Source organism: Trachypithecus francoisi, unplaced genomic scaffold, assembly GCF_009764315.1.
Source record: "Trachypithecus francoisi isolate TF-2019V2 unplaced genomic scaffold, Tfra_2.0 Lachesis_group14, whole genome shotgun sequence".
Lineage (NCBI taxonomy): Eukaryota > Metazoa > Chordata > Mammalia > Primates > Cercopithecidae > Trachypithecus > Trachypithecus francoisi.
In genome coordinates, this window is record NW_022681459.1 from 3914517 (window position 1) to 3933724 (window position 19208).

General features: G+C 39.3%; 1 protein-coding gene across 2 annotated transcripts in view; it reads left to right on the top strand.

Annotated features, from left to right (window-relative positions):
* CXADR (CXADR Ig-like cell adhesion molecule) overlaps positions 1-19208 on the top strand; it is a 77655-nt gene that overhangs the window by 49474 nt on the left and 8973 nt on the right. The window contains exon 7 of one of the 2 annotated variants that reach the window (XM_033232188.1): positions 1266-1449. In XM_033232188.1, coding sequence (XP_033088079.1) covers positions 1266-1449 — 184 coding nt within the window. Of the gene's footprint in view, positions 1-1265; positions 1731-19208 lie in introns of those variants that run through there. The other variant, XM_033232186.1, reaches the window with a different exon arrangement.

The following is a 19208-nucleotide window of genomic DNA, read 5'->3' on the forward strand; positions in this document are numbered from 1 at the left end:
ACCTCCTGCAGATAACAAAATCCAAGGATGCTCAAGTCCCTGATATAAAATGGCAGCCAGGCGCAGTGACTCACACCTGTAATGCCAGGACTTTGGGAGGCCAAGATGGGAGGATCATTTGAGCCCAGGAGTTCAAGACACCAACCTGAGCAAGATGGCAAGAACCTGTCTCTATTTAAAAAAAAGAAATGAAAAAGATACAAAATGGCATACTGTTTGTATATAACCCGCACACATTCTTCTGTATACTTCGAGTCATCTCTGGATCACTTATAATACCTAATGTAAATACTATGTAAATGATTGTTATAATGTGGTGTTCAGGGAATAATGACAACAAAAAATCTGTACAGGTTAGGTACAGACAATATTTTTTTAAAAATATTTTCTATACATGGTTTGTTGGCTTCACAGATGTGGAGCCCATGATTATGGAGGGCCAGTTGAGCTCTCTGTCAGTGTTTGGTATGAAAATTCTTATGCTTAAATTCCCGGCAAACTTAAATCTGTAGTGTTTTCAGCTAAGGTTTCAGATAACTTTAATACAAAAATAATTTTTTCTTTTCTTTTAAAAATTTTTTAAATTTATCATTTATTTATTTTTTTGAGACGGAGTCTCACTCTGGCACCCAGGCTGGAATGCCATGGCGCAATCTCGGCTCACTTAAACCTCCGCCTCGTGGGTTCAAGTGATTCTCCTGCCTCAGCCTCCCGAGTAGCTGGGATTACAGGCACCTGCCACCAAACCCGGCTAATTTTTGTACTTTTAGCAGAGATGGGGTTTTGCCATATTGGCCAGGCCGGTCTTGAACTCCTGACCTCAAGTGACCTCCACCCGCCTTGGCCTCCCAAAGTGCTGGGATTACAGGTGTGATTAAGATAGAAATATATGTAGGTGTTAGTGTTTTCTCAACTATAAAGTGTTACATGGCTGTAACTAGATTATCTTGACCAGTGATACTAGAATATGAAATGATTGAGATTTGTGTTTTGTAAGACAACATTCTAGAATCATCTACATTTGTGTAACTACCATATTTTATTAAGTGTGAAGTTATAACTCTAATCACAATGACAGATTGGGGACAGATGCAGAATTTATGACGTTATAGCTTGCACTTTTTACTTTTTGTGACACACAAAAACACACACTTTTATATGTTTGGTACCTAAATACAGGCTCTTATCCATGCTTCATAGCTTGCATAATTGTAGGTTTTTAGAAACTTATTCTCTTGACATGTATTGGGGATTTTGCTTTCCAGGGAAGATGTGCCGCCTCCAAAGAGCCGTACATCCACTGCCAGAAGCTACATAGGCAGTAATCATTCGTCCTTGGGATCCATGTCTCCTTCCAACATGGAAGGATATTCCAAGACTCAGTATAACCAAGTACCAAGTGAAGACTTTGAACGCACGCCTCAGAGTCCGACTCTCCCACCTGCTAAGGTAGCTGCCCCTAATCTAAGTCGAATGGGCGCGATTCCTGTGATGATTCCAGCACAGAGCAAGGATGGGTCTATAGTATAGAGCCTCCGTGTGTCTTGTCTGTGCTCTCCATGTTCCTTTCCTTTTTTTGATATGTGAAAACCTATTCTGGTCTAAATTTTGTTACTAGCCTCAAAATATATCAAAAAATAACTTAATCAGGAACTGTAAGGAATATATTTTTAAAAATTTTTGTTTGGTTATATTGAAATAGTTACAGGTATTAACGTTAGTAAAGACAAGTTTACCATCTGAAAAAGCTGGATTTTCTTTAAGAGGTTTATTATAAAGGTTTCTAAATTTATCAGTACCTAAGTAAGATGTAGCACTTTGAATATGAAATCATAGGTGAAGAAATTGGTGAACTTACTTGCATACCAAGTTGATACTTGAATAACCATCTGAAAGTGGTACTTGGTAATTTTTACCATTATTTTTAGGATGTGTATCTCATTTATTTATGGCCCACCAGTTTCCCCCAAATTAGTGCAGAAACATCCATGACAAAATTACTTATGTATGTTTGTACTTGTTTTTATAGCTCCTTTGAAAACTGTTTGGAATATCTCTAAAAACATAGAAAACACTACAGTGGTTTAGAAATTACTAATTTTACTTCTTTTTTTTTTTTTTTTTTTTTTTTTTTTTTTTTTTTTTTTTTTTTTTGAGACGGAGTCTCGCTCTGTCGCCCAGGCTGGAGTGCAGTGGCGCGATCTCGGCTCACTGCAAGCTCCGCCTCCCGGGTCCCGCCATTCTCCCGCCTCAGCCTCCGAGTAGCTGGGACTACAGGCGCCCGCCACCGCGCCCGGCTAGTTTTTTGTATTTTTAGTAGAGACGGGGTTTCACCATGTTAGCCAGGAGGGTCTCGATCTCCTGACCTCGTGATCCACCCGCCTTGGCCTCCCAAAGTGCTGGGATTACAGGCTTGAGCCACCGTGCCCGGCCCTAATTTTACTTCTAAGTCATTCATAAACCTTGTCTATGAAATGACTTCTTAAATATTTAGTTGATAGACTGCTACAGGTAATAGGGACTTAGCAAGCTCTTTTATATGCTAAAGGAGCATCTATCAGATGAAGTTAGAACATTTGCTGTCAGCCACATATTGAGATGACAGACACTAGGTGCAATGGCAGGGATAGATTTTGTTGGTGAATAGTCTCATGCCTTGAGATCTGTGGTGGTCTTCAAAATGGCGGCCAGCCAGATCAAGGATGTAGTATTTCATAGTTCCCAACTAAATACTGGCTTTCCACTTTAGGTGATATTTTTCTTATTAGAAAAATATTATAACTCATTTATTGTTTGACAATTATAGATTGAAATTTCCTAATTTATTCTAAATTTTAAGTGGTTCTTCGGTTTCAGTGCTTTATGTTGTTTGTTTTTGGATGGTGTTACATATTATATGTTCTAGAAACACGTAATCCTAAATTTACCCTCTTGAATATAATCCCTGGATGATATTTTTATCATAAATGCAGAATAATCAAATACATTTTAAGCAAGTAAGTGTCCTCCATCAATTCTGTATTCCAGACTTGGGAGGATGTACAGTTGCTGTTGTGTGACCAAACATGTCTCTGTGTAGTTCCAGCAAATCAAGCTGAGCTTCAAAAACGTTTGTGTCTTAGTTTTGTGAAAGTGATTTATTCTTAAAAAAAAAAAGAAAAAAGAAAAAGAAAAAAAGATAAGAAAATGGAGTTAAGGGACTACTCCTCCTTGCCAAATGTGCTAAATATCATTTTAGGAGAAGAAAGTGGATTTATTGTATTTCCCTTAAGATTGTGAGGGAGTGTGGATATAGTAGAATGAGCCAACAGTCTCTTTATAATAAATACAGTCTGCAATAAATTCTTTCACTAGCTCTAAAACCTTTCCCTAGATTTTAGTAGGGAGTTGGTTTCTGTTAATATCTTTGGGTGCTGTGGTGGTAAATGCTACATTATAAACGGTGGCATGTATTTACGGTTAGAGTATTGTGTGTACACTTTTTAATGGTAAACTTAAGCTGAATGTGTAATGGATTTGTGTATAGTTTTACATATTTGGAAGCATTTTAAAAATAGGTTTTAACCTTACATAAAATTACTTTTATACTTGTGTTAACATTTTCATCTGTGCCTTTTGGGTAATTTAATTTCTATTATGAATTTCTGGTGCCTATGAGCTAGCTATCACCTACCTGAAAGGTGCTTAGAGGTGAAGGTACTGTTTCTAAAAACACATCACTGTGACACCTTTCTATCCTCACATTTCCAAGCTTGCCTCTTTTCTGTTCTTTGTGCATGTCACTTAAGCGATTGTGTTATTCATAAAGATTTAGAAATTTCAATATTCCCAACACTCTGACTATGTTTCTGGTTTTATAACAGTAGCCATTTTTGAATGTCAGATGTTTGGCCTGTTTTATATGAATAAAATTTATTTATAAAGTATTATTAAAATAAGTAAATAAACAGAACATTAATAATAAAATTTTGGTTCTTCCTATTCCTGACTTTCATATAATGAACATTATCCTATTGATCTAAGTAGAAGTTATCATAGAAAGTGGACACGTATAAGACTTTCCTTCCTTTTTTTTTTAATAACACATGAGGAACAAGACTTTTCTTCCCATATATTTCATATTTTAGAGGACATTGTTTTATAGGCTTACGTCTCACTGTAAAATTCTGTCAGCCAAATAGTACTGATAAATTTTCAAGTAGTTCTCACTGATAATTTCAGTTGAACCAGAGATCAAATATTTGCTCCCGAATTACTATTGGTAATCAAGTAGTTGAACAAAAAATTACTAAAGCATTTCAGTTAGATCAGTCAAGGACAGTACTGCATCTTAATAGCAAAGCCATTTGATTCTACTTTATAACTGAGAGACTTGATACTATCCATCTCTTTAGGTTATGGAGGATAATTTGAAGAGAAATGGTACTTTTGAATATATAGTTCTGTAAACTTTTTTTTTTTTTTTAAAGAGATGGGGTTTCACTGTGTTGCCCAGGCTGGTCTCAAACTGCTGGGCTCAAGAGATCCTCCTGCCTTGGCCTCCCAAATTGCTGGGATTACAGGGGTGAGCCACAACATCCATCCAGTTCTGCACTTTGAATATGGAGTAGTTTACAGCTATTTTTTTTCTTACTGGCAATCTTAACTAATATTATTCCCTTATTAGAGAGCCTCTCACTCCCCCACCCCCCAAAATGTCTGTTATTCATGACAGTAACCAACTATTCTGGACAAATTCCTTCCTTTTAATTTGAGCTATCTGCCATGGACTTTCTAAAACGGAAACACAGCCTGAGTGTATCTTAGGGAGAGTGTGATTGAAAAAATCCAAATCACCATCCATATAGATCATGGATATAGAGAGAGACCTGATTTTTATTAAAAAGATACTTTTTAAAATTTGAGAGTTAATCTTGGAAATTTGGAACAAGTAAAGGGGCAAGTAAACATTTTGATTAAATATAAAAGGAATTCATTGCATGAAGTTGACTATCAAATCTGTGATGTGTGGCTTCTTAAAAATATTCTCAGTGTCTTTTGTGTGCGTGCAGCATGTACATTTGATGTTATGTGAATGTTAAGAGTTTTTTCTTCTAATTTTCACTTCAGCAGTGTTTAGGGCTTTCAGATGCCTTATTCCAGTGTGAACAGAAAAAGTTCGTATTTTATGTGGTTAATGCTTTGATGTATCACATAAAGAGTAGTTTGTAGAAAATATTGGCACAATTTTAACTTCTTAGTGGCTTGTGACATTATATTATATATATATATGTACATATATCTTTATAACATTCCTGTGTTTAGTAGTGTAAATGTTCTGGGCAAGTTTTAATATTTTGAATGCCTTTGGATATTCCAGCAACAAAGGCATTATGTTCTGCAATAGGATTTCTTACTCATTTACCTATTTTAACACTAAGATAGGCCATAACTGAGCACAAATTCCTTTTATAAATGTCACAGAAGCAGGGAAGAATAATAAACAAATGTGTGAATTGTGGTTCAGTTTATTTATCTTTCGGGAGGGCTGATCATTTATCTTATAGCAGATAACACCAGCCTCTCATTCACTAAGGTTAACTTTTGTAAATTATCTTATTTTATAATTTAAGAATATAGTACATATCAGTTGGGTTTGGTTTTAGTCATCGAGACTAAAAGTTCCATCAAAACAGAACTTCATTTTTTCTGCTAACTTATTTAATGACATGAGTTTTAAGAGAACCACAATTCATTGATTCACTTATTCTTTTCCCTAATTGTGAATTTTAGTGATAAATACACTTGTACTACTGAGAAAAATATTTTGACACTCCACGTGTGCAAAGTATAGAATTGATAGTGTCAGTTTCAGATTTTGTATGTACGATTTCTGGCGTATATATCCAATGGTGCAGATTTTGAAATTTGTAAGAACAAAATTTGTTAAGAAAAACAACTTGCTCTAGTTTTGTGACCTTGTGTACTTTTGAAATAAAATCGAGAAAGCATTTCTCTGCCTCATGGTGTGGCTTTATTGTGCCTTTTATACAATGTCCGCTAAAGCTTCAATATTTTATTCCTCCCTGCTTGCTGTGTCATTGTTTCCTTCCCCCCATGCATCCTCTAAACAGAAAGAACAAAGATTGCAACAGTCATATTAATACATCGTTGAAAACATGTCAAGCATACAGACCAAAATCTCCCCATTCCTGTGTGCTTATATAATAGTATACAATATTTGGGGTTCTGTGGTCATTTCAGAATTTACAGTATAAACTCAAACATTTTTCAGATACGTTGCCGAATGTGTGTATATATACACAGTTATGAGGCTGGGAAGTCAAAGATCAAGGCACTGGCAGATTTGGTGGCTGGTGAGAGCTTACCTTCTATATCAAAGATGGCGCCTCTTGCTGTATTCTCACATGACAGAAAGGAGGAAAGGGAGCTTCCTCTAGCTTCCTTCATAAGGCCATTAATGCTGTTCATGAGAGTAGAGTCCTAATGACTTGATCACTTCCCAAAGGGGCCCCACATCTGAGTGCTATCACGTTAGGTATTAAGATTTCAACATATTGGTGAGATTTGGGCTTCTGGCTAATAAGATATATATCAACATAAGAATTTTAGGGAGGCACAGATACTCGAACCAAAGTAACATCTCATTTTGGCTTAAAGTATTTTCATTGACTATAAATGTTGATTTCAGGAAAAACCAGAATGGGCTATTGATGCTACTGTAAGAAGCATGTTGAGGAATATTTTGTTTATACCAGGGTTTCTCCACCTTGGCACTATGAATATTTTGGGCTGGATAATTCTTTGTTGTAGGGACTATCCTGTGCATTGCAAGATGTTTGGCAGCAGCAGCCCTGGCTTCCACCCACTGGATATCAGTAGCACCCTGGCCCCTCACCAGCATGCCCACCACAGTTGTGATGATAACAAGTATTTCCAAACATTACCAAATACCTCCCCTGGGGTTGGAGGCAAATCGCCTCCTTTTGAGAACCACTGATTTATACTGATGTGAAATTTTCTGCTCAGGGATTAAAAGGTGAAGAGCACAGGACATAGTGCTAGAAGGCACAGGACATGCTTAAATACCACTTGTGGCTAGTCGCTTCACTTTGCTTCAGTGGTACAAAATACCTACTTTACAGGGGATGTGGGAAGATTTCAAAGAGATAGAATTGATACAATAATGAAAGTTGTTGGTATTTACCCCTGATAACTGGGATACTGATAATGGTACACAGACTTTCAAGGAATCATGATTTACAGTGCAGTATGCTAAGTGAAACCGAGAATAATTAAATGCCTTTAATTTAGACCGTATCTTAATCTTATAGCGCTAATGGCCAGATCATATTTCTGGTTAACAAATAGCAAAGCTGATTAAACTGAGACAACATTGGGTATAAAGTAATTTATTATTCAATAAAAATAGTGTAAGTCTAAGGCATAATCAAAGATAATTTCAAGATGCAATAATACCAACAGAGAAAAAGTCAAGAAGCTAGTCCAAGAAATTAAGCTTACGTTTTTTTACTGGTGTTTCCAAAGTATAAATCAAACATACTTTGTTACTTAGATGATTTTTAAATTGTGTTAAATATTCATAGGGGAAAAAGTTGCTACTCTAAGGTAACTATACAAAAAGAAGCTATTGGGTTCTCCTAAATTAGGGGTACTTCTGTGCCCTCCTCAATGTCAGCACAGGTCTTTTATGGCACAAAACCTTTGCATTCTAATTGTTTCCCCTGCTTGATAGACCTTCTTCAGTACTCTGTAGGTGATTTACCTACCTCAGTCCCTACTGCCTAACTCGGTGACTTCCAAATTGCTCAGTAAATGCTGAGTGGATATTTAGTAAGAAAACTATGGACACTAGGGACAAATATGTGTTCATTAAATATGCATCATATGTTCTGCAAGGCACCTGGCCTGGTCTCTTCAAAAAGGCAGTATTGGTCAAGTGTGGTGGCTCACGCCTGTAATCCCAGCACTTTGGGAGGCCAAGGCGAGTGGATCACTTGAGGTCAGGAGTTCGAGAGACTAGCCTGGCCAACATGGTGAAACCCCGTGTCTACTAAAAATACAAAAAAAAAAAAAAAAAAAACTTAGCCAGATGTGGTAGTGCATGCCTGTAATCCTAACTACCTGGGAGGCTGAAGTGGGAGGATTGCTTGAACCTGGGAGGCAGAGGTTGCAGTGAGCCGAGATTGCGCCACTGCACACTCCAGCCTGAGTGACAGGGCGATACTCCGTCTCAAAAAAAAAAAAAGGCAGTATCATGAGAAAAAGGATGAGTATGTGCAGCGAGGGGAAAGGCTGCACTTGGCTTAAAGAGTTAACTTGTCCAAATACAGCATGGGGTTACCTGACTCAATAGTAGCGAACACGGAAACAAAACTCATTATCAGAAGCGTTTTGTAAATACATTTCTAAAGCCCTTCTTACGGATTCCTGCTGAAATCAGTGACTCTTCTCTCCCAGATTATTTCAATAACTAACCAACTTGGGGAGCCTCTGGCTTAGGAAACCCTTTGCAGATGACTGATTTCCATGCTAAGGCACTAACTAATGTTACGTTTTTTTCCCCTTGGGCTTCACAAAATTGCAGACTTTTAGTGTGGTTGAAAAAAAATACCTACTTAAAAATTGTTGTTTAATTTGGTATACTAATAGTATTTCTTAGTGTCAGAATTTGAGGTGATCTGCTAAAATACCTAAAAAATTTCATAGAAGATTTTAGCTTTCCACAAAACGTGAAGAGTATTATGTCAAAGTCTTTGTAAATGGCTAGTCTTCTGAAATGCCTAGGCATTTACAAGTAATTTTTTTTTTTGAGGTGGATTCTCACTCTGTCACCCAGGCTGGAGTGCAGTGGCCAGATCTCCGCTCACCGCAAGCTCCACCTTCCGGGTTCACGCCATTCTCCTGCCTCAGCCTCCCGCGTAGCTGGGACTACAGGCGCCCGCCACCTCGCCCAGCTAGTTTTTTGTAGTTTTAGTAGAGACAAGGTTTCACCGTGTTAGCCAGGATGGTCTCGATCTCCCGACCTCGTAATCTGCCTGTCTCGGCCTCCCAAAGTGCTGGGATTACAGGCTTGAGCCACCGCGCCCGGCCTGCAAGTAATTTTTATGTGTGATTGTATTAGCCGTAAAAAAATGCCACAAACTGCTTGAAGAACAGAAATGTGTTATAGTTCTGGAGCTGGAAGTCCAAGATCAAGGTGTTGGCAAGATTGATTCTTTCTGAGGGCTGTGAGGGAGGGATCTGCTCCAGACCCTGTCTTTGGCTTGTAGGTGACCATTTTGTCCATCTCTCTTCTCTCTATACATGTCTGTCACCATGTGTGCATTTCCATTTTTTAAGGACAACAGTCACCGAATTAGGACCTACCCATATAACCGCATCTCAACTAATTGCATCTGTAGCAAATCTGTTTCCAAACAAGGTCACATTCTGAGATCCTAGGGAATCTGAGACTTCAACATAGGAATTTAGAGGATGGGGACACTTCACCCCATAACAGTAATGATGACTGCACATTTTGAGAGGGACTAATAAGATAGTGTGCATTGGTATAAAACATGTATCCAGAGGGTTCTCAGTTTAACTTTCAATGGCATCGTAACAGTATCAACACCTAAATAACTATGCCAACATAGGTATTTCATGATCCTCAACTGCCTCCACCTGCCCCAGGAATATACTATCTTTATTTCAAATATGGGTGACTTTGTTAACTTCACATCTGCTTGTCAAGTGAAAAAGTAGTTGATGAAACGGTTATGAGGCTGGGCACGGTGACTCACACCTGTAATCTCTGCACTTTGGGAGGCCGAAGCAGGTGGATCACTTGAGCCAGCAGTTCGAGACCAGCCTGACCAACATGGTGAAACCCCATCTCTACTAAAAATACAAAAATTAGCTGAGTGGTGGCGCATGCCTGTAATCCCAGTTACTCGGGAGGCTGAGGCAAGAGAATTGCTTGAACCCAGGAGGCAGAGGCTGCAGTGAGCCGAGATCGTGCCTTTGCACTCCAGCTTGGGCAACAGAGCAGACCCTGTAAAAAAAAAAAAAAAAGAAAGAAAGAAAATGATTATGAATTTGTCTTTTTAAGTGAATCTTGCTGACAAGATAAAACTACTTTTTGAGGGAAGTCAAGCTTAAAGAAACTTCTACATTTCACACTTAATGTTAGCCAAAAGGCCAAGAAGTGATAAGAACTTCTGCATTTTAAGTTATTCATAAGATAACTATTAATGAACCTGAAATCATTTGTAAAGTACTTTAGAAAGGTAATGCACAAAGTATAGAGTGAAATCTAACTCACCCTCTCACCTCCCAGTTTCTGTCCCCACTTCCCCTTCAAAAGGCATTAACTGATTGCTGCTTCAATGTTGGTAATTTTTGAATAGGTCATCTATTTCACAGGATGAAATTCAAAAGATCTGAGTATATAGTGAAAAATATGGTCAATTTTTTATTTACCCTTCTAGGAATGTTCTATACATATTCAAGCACTTGTGTATGTGTGTTTGTGAGTTTATCCTGAATATTTATTTTAAAAAGTTAACAAAGAATGGATGGGTCATGATGGGTGAGTGGATATTAGGATTTTGGTTGGAGCAGCTGTGTGGGGGAAATTATGATATGAAACTAGGAAAGACAGAAGGATTAGCAAATTTGAAAGTAGAATCCTGTTTTAGCCATGCAACATATAAAATGTCTATTACAATCCAGGCATGGAGGCAGGTGAATTACCAGCTTGGTAATGATAGGAGGCAGGTGAATTACCAGCTTGGACCTAAGTAGACAATTCAGAAGTGGAGAGAAAATTTGGCAGTTTTAAGCCTTAAGGCAGATTTTTGACAGAAATAGATGAAGTCATCATGGTAGAGAATGCAGAGAGAAGTAGTAAAGGCAGTGGTTGGAGCGCTAATTCTTTGAATGTTCTGAAGTGAAGCTAAGGAAGTCAGTTTTGAACATGTTGAGTTTGAGAAGTTTATTAGATATGCAAATGGAGATGATGAATAGATATCTAGATGTATCTGGAGTAGGAGAGAGGGCTGGAGATAGAAAAATGTTGGTTACCAAGAACGTGTGTGATATACACAAGTGCCCAAACTATGGCATGTCACTCAAACAGGAAGTAGGAAATGAAAAAATATGGAATATATATATTATACATACACACACACATACTTACATACATAAGGGTTGATATTTAGGGGTGCAATGCTGTCAGCCAGTGAGAAAGATAATATTCCTGGCAACCTTGAATAAAGTGTCTCATTCTATCTGCCACTGTTCCCGTTGGGAAGGCTTTTCTGTTTTCTGGGTTTTTTTTTTTCTTTCTGTGGTAGGGTCTTGCTCTGTTGCCCAGGTTGGAGTGCAGTTGTACAATTATAGCTCAGTGCAGCCTCGATCTTCCTTGTTCAGCAATACTCCTGCCTCAGCCTCCCAAGTAGCTGGGATAGCAGGCATGCCAACATGCCTGGCTAATTTTTTTGATTTGTAGTAGAGAGGGGTCTTGCTGTGTTGCCCAGGCTGGTTTTGAACTCCTGAACTCAAGTGATACCCTTGCCCCGTCTTCCTAAATCCTGGGATTATAGGTGTGAGCCACCATGCCTGTCCTCAATTGTAAAATTTCTAAGTTAAAAAAAAAATGATTTTAGGCCGGGTGCAGTGGCTCACGCCTGTAATCCCAGCACTTTGGGAGGCCAAGGCTGGTGGATCACCTGAGGCCAGGAGTTCAAGACCAGCCTGACCAACATGGTGAAACCCTGTCTCTACTAAAAATACAAAAATTAGCCAGGCGTGGTGGTGGACGCCTGTAGTCCCAGCAACTTGGGAGGCCAAGGCAGGAGAATTGCTTGAACCCGGGAGGCAGAGGTTGCAGTGAGTCGAGATCGTACCACTGCACTCTAGCTTGGGCAACTGAGCAAGACTCCATCTCAAAAAAAAAAAAAAGTTTTTAAGGGCTTTGGAAAGAAGGAAAAAGAAATATGCCCAACAGGGTTCCATTGACTGAACAAATTTAATTTGGTATAAATGCAGTAAGTGCTTACCAGGCTGTTGGCAAGGAGATGGGGAATCCTCCAAAAATACTTTGGACAGGATAACACCATGAAAGGAGCTTGGGAGATAGCCAGCTCTGGTTCCATCTCTGGCTTCACTACTTACTAGCTGGATGACCTTAGACAAACCACTTAACCTCTCTCTACTTCTTTACCTCACAAATAAAATAGGATAATAATATCTACCTTGTAGTATTTATCCCAATTTTTATGGGATTGCTGTTTACATATGTCAAGTATACAGGCTGGCACCTGGTCAGTGCTCAGTTAAGTGTTAGCTTTTAGCATCATTATTATTCTTGAATTATACTAGTAATATTTGCCTCGTTATCTCACTCATATAAGGTGACTATATCCCACTTTTCCTGGGGTAGGTTTATGTCTTTTACCTCGGTGTAATTGATAACAGCAATAAATCATTTGCTCTCAAAAGTATGTTGGATTGGGCAGTAAGATTTATGGTTACCCTGCCTTTGGGATTTTTACAGTAACTCGGAAGTAGTAGTCCCTTGGTGTTACCTACTAACCATGAGAAAAGTAAATGTCTCCACTCACACCTTCTCTGTCACTGTTCAATCAAAAGCAGAACCAGCAGGTCCAAAGATAGCGAGTTATCTCCATTCAGTGTTCACAATTACAGGCCAAGCGCTTTGTTCCACTCTTTCGCCCCTTCTCACTTCTGCACTTGACTAGTCTTTATTTATTTAAAGACTATTTATTAAATAGTCTTTAAATTTATTTATTTAAAAAGCTCCATACTTATGGTTAAATATGTTACATTTCCATGCTGTTTAGACTATCTGCAAAACTCTAGGATATACACCAGTACTACCATAATGTGTGACATCATTTACTGTGTTATATCAAAATACCTGCCAGTAATGAGAACTATTGAAATAATTTCTCTATAAGCCAGCATGTTTCTAATTCATTGATTATCCAAATTCAAATTTGATTTTCATCTGACTTGATTGTGAAATATTTAAAAAATTGTTTTCCAGCCTGGCGCAGTAGCTCACACCTGTAATCCCAGCATTTTGGGAGGCCAAGGAGGGTGGATTGCTTGAGCCTAGGCGTTCAAAACCAGCCTAGGCAACATTAGCGAAACCCCATCTCTACAGAAAATACAAAAATTAGCTGGATGTGGTGGCACATGCCTGTAGTCCCAGCTATTCACCAGGCTGAGGTGAGAGGATCACTTGAGCTCAGGAGGTCAAGGTTGCAGTGAGCTGTGAGTGTGCCTCTGCGCTCCAGCCTGGGCTACAGAGTGAGATCCTGTCTCAAAAAAAAAAAAAAAAAATTTTTTTTTTTCCTTGTTAAGATAACACTGTGACCAAATAGTAAATGAATTTTAAAATGTTTTACCTGGCATCATCACCAAAACCTGTCTATCCTATTTCACCTTCTGGCGTATTTAAATATATATATTTTATTTTTAAAGTGTGTGTTCTCTAATTTTTTTCTACTTAATCTTATTGCATCATAAACATCTTATCTGTTGTTAGAAGCATTTCATATATATCCATTTCAATGAAGCATGATGTTTGATTAAGTTGATGTTCCATAACTCATCATTTTCTTACTTTTGGACCTAGAGATTGCTTTTCATTTAATGTCATATGTAATGTTACATTCCTAGAGTCTTTTCCATTCTTTCGAGCATTCGGAGCACAGGTATTAAGACAATGGGTTGTTGGGAAAAATGAAATGAAATTTAAGTGAAACCACCTTTTCTCACATATCAGACCATTCTGCAAGCTTTTTTTTTTTTTTTTTAATTGATGCATTGATCTCTAAAACACAATTTAAGAAACCTTGGTAAAGAAAAAAAGTGAACTTCTGGCCCCCCCCCCTTTTTTTTTTAATTGTGGTAAAAACATTTAACATAAGAACTTAATCATCTTGCATAATTGAAACTTTTTACCTGTTGAATAGCAATTCCCCATCTCTCCCTCCCCGTTTCTCCTGGCACATCCTACCCTCTGCTTCTATTTTTTGTGACTATTTTATATACCTCATAAAATTGGTTTTATGCAATATTCATCCTCCTGAGACTGCCTTATTTTACTTAGCAAAATGTCCTCCACGTTCATTCATGTTGGATATAACAGGACTTTTCTTGTTTTTTTTAAGGCTAATATTGTATTTAGATATCGTTTTCTTAATCTCTTCATCTATCAACATTTAGGTTCTTTGTACATCTTGACTGTTGTGAATAATGCTGCAGTGAACATAGGAGTGCAAACATCTCTTCAATAACTTGATTTCAGTTCTTCTGAAAATACCAAAAGATTGGTAGGATTGCTGGATCATAGGGTAGTTCTATTTTTAATTTTTTGAGGAACCTCCATACTGTTTTCTATCATGGCTGTAGCAATTTACATTACCACCAGCCAGGCACAAGAGTTCCAATTTCTCCACATTTCAACCAACACTTTCCTTTGGGTTTGCTTTTGTTTGTCTGTTTGTTTCATAGCTAAACTAACAGGTGTGAGGTGAAAAGTTCTGGCCTTTCCAAGCGAAAGGCATATAGTGAAATCACCAGGTAAGAGTGTGTAGAGTGAGAAGAAGCCCAAGTCGGTGCCCTGGGGCACTCAGGAACTAAGAAAAACATACTATGAAAATGAAATCATACATGATGATGGACAAGTTCTGCTAGGATGGCTGGGTCAACACTTAGTACAGTGGATTAAAGCATGAATGAAATCTAAGGAAGCAGGGCTGGGCTCAGTGGCTCACACCTGTAATCCTAGCACTTTGGGAGGCCAAGGCAGGCAGAGCCCAGGAGTTCAAGACCAGTCTGGCCAACATGGCGAACCCTGTCTCTACAAAAAATACAAAAATTAGCCAGGCATGGTGGCATGCACCTGTTGTCCCAGCTACTCAGGATACTGAGGTGGGAGGGTTGCTTGAACCCCGAGGGTTGAGGCTGCAGTGAGCCATGATGGCGCCACTGCACTCCAGCCTGGGAAGACCTTGTCTTCAAAAAAAATTAAGAAATCTAAGGAAGCAGTACATTTTGGATGTACCTGTCTCAAATGAAATCCTATGTAAGGTTCATATCATATCAGATGAAATGTTTATTGTTTATCTTCTCTTTGCCTCCCCACATCCCCCCTTCACCAGATCCCCCACTAGTTCCTGAGACATCTGATTCATAAGACCCAATATAAAAACTAGCAGACTATTCTTTCAAGGTCCTTGGTGGTGAAGGGAAGGAAAAAGCAGGAGGGCACAGTAACTAGAGCAGGGCAAAGGTTAGTTTAAGATAGGAGAGATGCAAGCATAATTAATGTAGGCTGTGGAAAGAGAGCCTGGAAAGAACAAAGGGCCAAGATGAAATGAACTTCAGTGGAGGGATTAACTTGAAGAGGGGCAAGGAAAACATTTTCTTCAGAGATGGATGCCAGACAGTGAGAGAGTTGGATGCAGATTTAATACATTTGTGACTGTTTTGATAGGATGTTATTAGATAGTCTCACTTTTCACTTTTCTTTTTTTTTCTTTTTTTTGAGGCGGAGTCTCACTGTGTCGCCCAGGTTGGAGTGCAGTGGCGCAATCTCGGCTCACTGTGACCTCCGCCTCTCGGGTTCAAGCGATTCTTCTGCCTCAGCCTCCCAAGTGGCTGGGACTACAGGCACCCGCCACCACACCCAGCTAATTTTTTGTATTTTTAGTAGAGACATGGTTTCACTGTGTTAGCCAGGATGGTCTCGATCTTCTGACCTCGTGATCCACCCATCTTGGCCTCCCAAAATGTTGGGATTACAGGCGTGAGCCACCGCACGCGGCCAGTCTCACTCTTCTTTATGATGTATAGGTGAGGCCATTCCCTGGGTGGGTTGGCAGTGGTGGGGTAGGGTAAGACGACAGAAAAGAGATGAAATTTAGGAAATTTGGGATGGAGAATGGAAAAGAGAAGAGGCTTAGAATACAGAAATCAGTCCTTGACTGGTGACGGTGCTGATGAGGTTTGAATCACAAACTTGTTACGCTGGCCGTTTAGGGCCGGGAAGTATTAGCTGGCAGAGTAAGTGCTCAGTTACAGTGTGCTTGTGTGAAGGCATGGTTTGGTCCATTCCTGTTGCATTCTATACAAAGAAACAACCTTTCCTATTCATTGACTGCTGCATATAGAGAATTTGGATACATCTAGCCTCGGGAAGACATGAAGAGGTGATGGACCATTTTATTTATTTATCTATTTTTTTATAGAGACGGGATCTTGCTATGTTATCTAGGCTGGTCTCAAACTCCTGGCCTCAAGCAATCTTCAGCCTTTGCCTCCCAAAGGCATGAGCCACCAGACCTGGCCCTGGACCACGTTAGAAAGAAATACGAATCCACCTGACTATGAAAACAGCCATTTATTAAATTTATTAATTTATTAAACAACATCTGCAGTTAAGTATGTTCTCCTAGACAAGACTTGATGAAAACTCTCACTTCTAGGTTAACTTTCTTAAAACACTTATGTTCACTGTCTTGCTCAAAAACTTTCCTAGACAACTTGAATTTAAAGATTAAAGTCCGGCCAGGTGTGTTGGCTCACGCCTATAATCCCAGCACTTTGGGAGGCCGAGGCAGGCAGACTTAAGCCCAGGAGTTTGAGACCAGCCTGGCCAACAAGGCGAAAACTGTCTCTAGTAAAAATGCAAAAATTAGCTGGGCATGGTGGCAGGTGCCAGATACTTGGGAGGCTGAGGTAGGAGGATCATCTAAGCCTGAGGAGATCAAGGTGGCAGTGAGTAGCTCGCACCACTGAACTCCAGCCTGGGTGACAGAGTGAGACCTTGTCTCAAAACCAAAAATACATAAATAAAGATTAAAGTCTAAACCATAGGTTTAGTAGCTTTAGACTTTTACATCTGACCCTCCACTATTATACTTACTCTATCCTTATACTGGCATGTACACGTATTTTGTTTTAAATAAAGTTTTATACAATGTTTGTTTTTTGAGACAGAGTCTTGCTCTCTCACCCAGGCTGGAGTGCAGAGGTGTGATCGTGGCTCACTGCAGCCTTAACCTCCAGGGCTCAAGCAATCCTCCCACCTCATCCTCCCACGTAACTGTAACTTTGGGCATGCACCAGTACACCTGGCCAATTCTTTTGTAGTGAGGACGTCTCACTATGTTGTCCAGGCTGGTCTCAAACTCTTGGGCTCAAGTGATCCTCTTGCCTTAGCCTCCCAAAGAGCTGGGATCACAGGCATGAACCACCTTACTAGGTCACAAACTTGTTTTTGATTTAACAGTTGCTCTCAGGTCATTCTGTATTTCCCTTTGTATCTACTATCTTCGGTACAAAGCCAGCTTTTTTTCTTCCAAAACTGTATAGTATTACATCAAAGTGATACACTATAATGTATGTAATCAGTTGCCAATTGATAGTCATTTAAATTAATCCCATCCTTTTGGTATAACGAGTGAAATTACAATCAATATATATGTATATATATTATTTTGTGTATGTATAAAGATATCTTGAAAATAAATTTCTAAAAGAGGAGCAACTGAGTAAAGAGTATTTTGATAGCTATTATTAAAACAGCATCCTAAGTGTTGTGGCAGCTTATGCTTTCAATCTATGAGAGTGTTTATCCCCTGAAAATCTTCACCATACTCTTATCCAACTTCTTGATCTTTCCTGACCTCAGGAGAAAAATATCACATTTGTAGGACCAGACACAGTGGCTCACACTGGTAATCTCAGCACTTTGGGAGGCTGAAGTGGGAGGATCACTTGAGGCCAGGAGTTCAAGACCAGCCAGGGCAACATAGTTGAGACCGACATCTCTACAAAAAATAAAAAATTAGCTGGATGTGGTGGCATGTGCCTGTAGTCCCAGCTACTCAGGAGGCTGAGGTGGGAGGATCACTTGAGCCCAGAAGATTGAGGCTGCAGTGAGCTCTGACACCACTGCACTCCAGCCTGGGTGACAAGGCTAGCTAGACTCTGTCTCAAAAATAAATAAACAAAAAATATATATACATATATATTTGAGAATTCCATTGATATCCTTTGCCATTTTTCCTTTGGTACTAGTATTCTGCTAATTTGGAGGAGTTTTTTTTTTTTTTTTTGACGGCGCTTCACTCTTTGTTGCCCAGGCTGGAATGCAGTGGCCCAATCTCGGCTCACTGCAACCTCTGCCCTGCCAGGTTCAAGCGATTCTCCTGTCTCAGCCTCCCGAGTGGCTGGGATTACAGGCACCTGCCACCATTTCCTAAGGCCACATAGCTAGGAATGGAATCTAGGTCTCCTGATTCCTGGTCTAGCCAAACACGCCCAGCCAATTTTTGTATTTTTAGTAGCGACAAGGTTTCACCATGTAGGCCAGGCTGGTCTCAAACTCCTGACCTCAGGTGATCCACTCGTCTCGGCCTCCTGAAATGCTGGGATTACAGGCATGAGCCACCACATCCCGCTGGAGGAGCTTTTAAATATTAATAAAATTAATTCTTTGTGATTTGACCCACAGCATTTCCCCTCAAGTTATCTTTGACTGTTTATATTTGCCCTTTTATGACTATGTAATCTTAATCCTTTCTAAGTCCCACAGAGAAGCCATTTCCAAACCATTGTGGTTCAACCTGACTTCTCTCTCCCTCCTTGAAATTGTACCCTCATTGGGAGCTCAGGGTTACCTGTCTTCATGTGTTTATCTCCTATCTCTAAGCAGATGTCAGACTTCTGAAAGGCAGACACATCTTTACATCTAACTGTTCAACACATAAACTCTTAGTAATCTTTGTTGATGACAGTAATTGTAGCAGCTCTGGCTATGTTCATATCAAGCCATTGCCACATGTATCCTCATAACAGTGTGTCTCCTTGATTTGTCTTTGGTTTCGTCATGTTGCCGGAATTTTTGCCAAGAGCAGTTTTATGGATTCAGCACAAACTAATGAAGAAAATGAGTTGTCTTGCATTTGAAAAGATGTGTCTAGGTTACATCTTACGTCAGCTGTCACACACTATCCCAAGTTCAATGTTGGCTGCTGGCACTGTGCTCTTTTAATGTTGCTAAGTAAGACATTTTTCTTCTCACACAGTCCCAGAACTGTCAACAATGAGAGAATTTTGGGGGAACAGGAGAATGACCTTGCTATTCTGGGAGGAGAGAACAT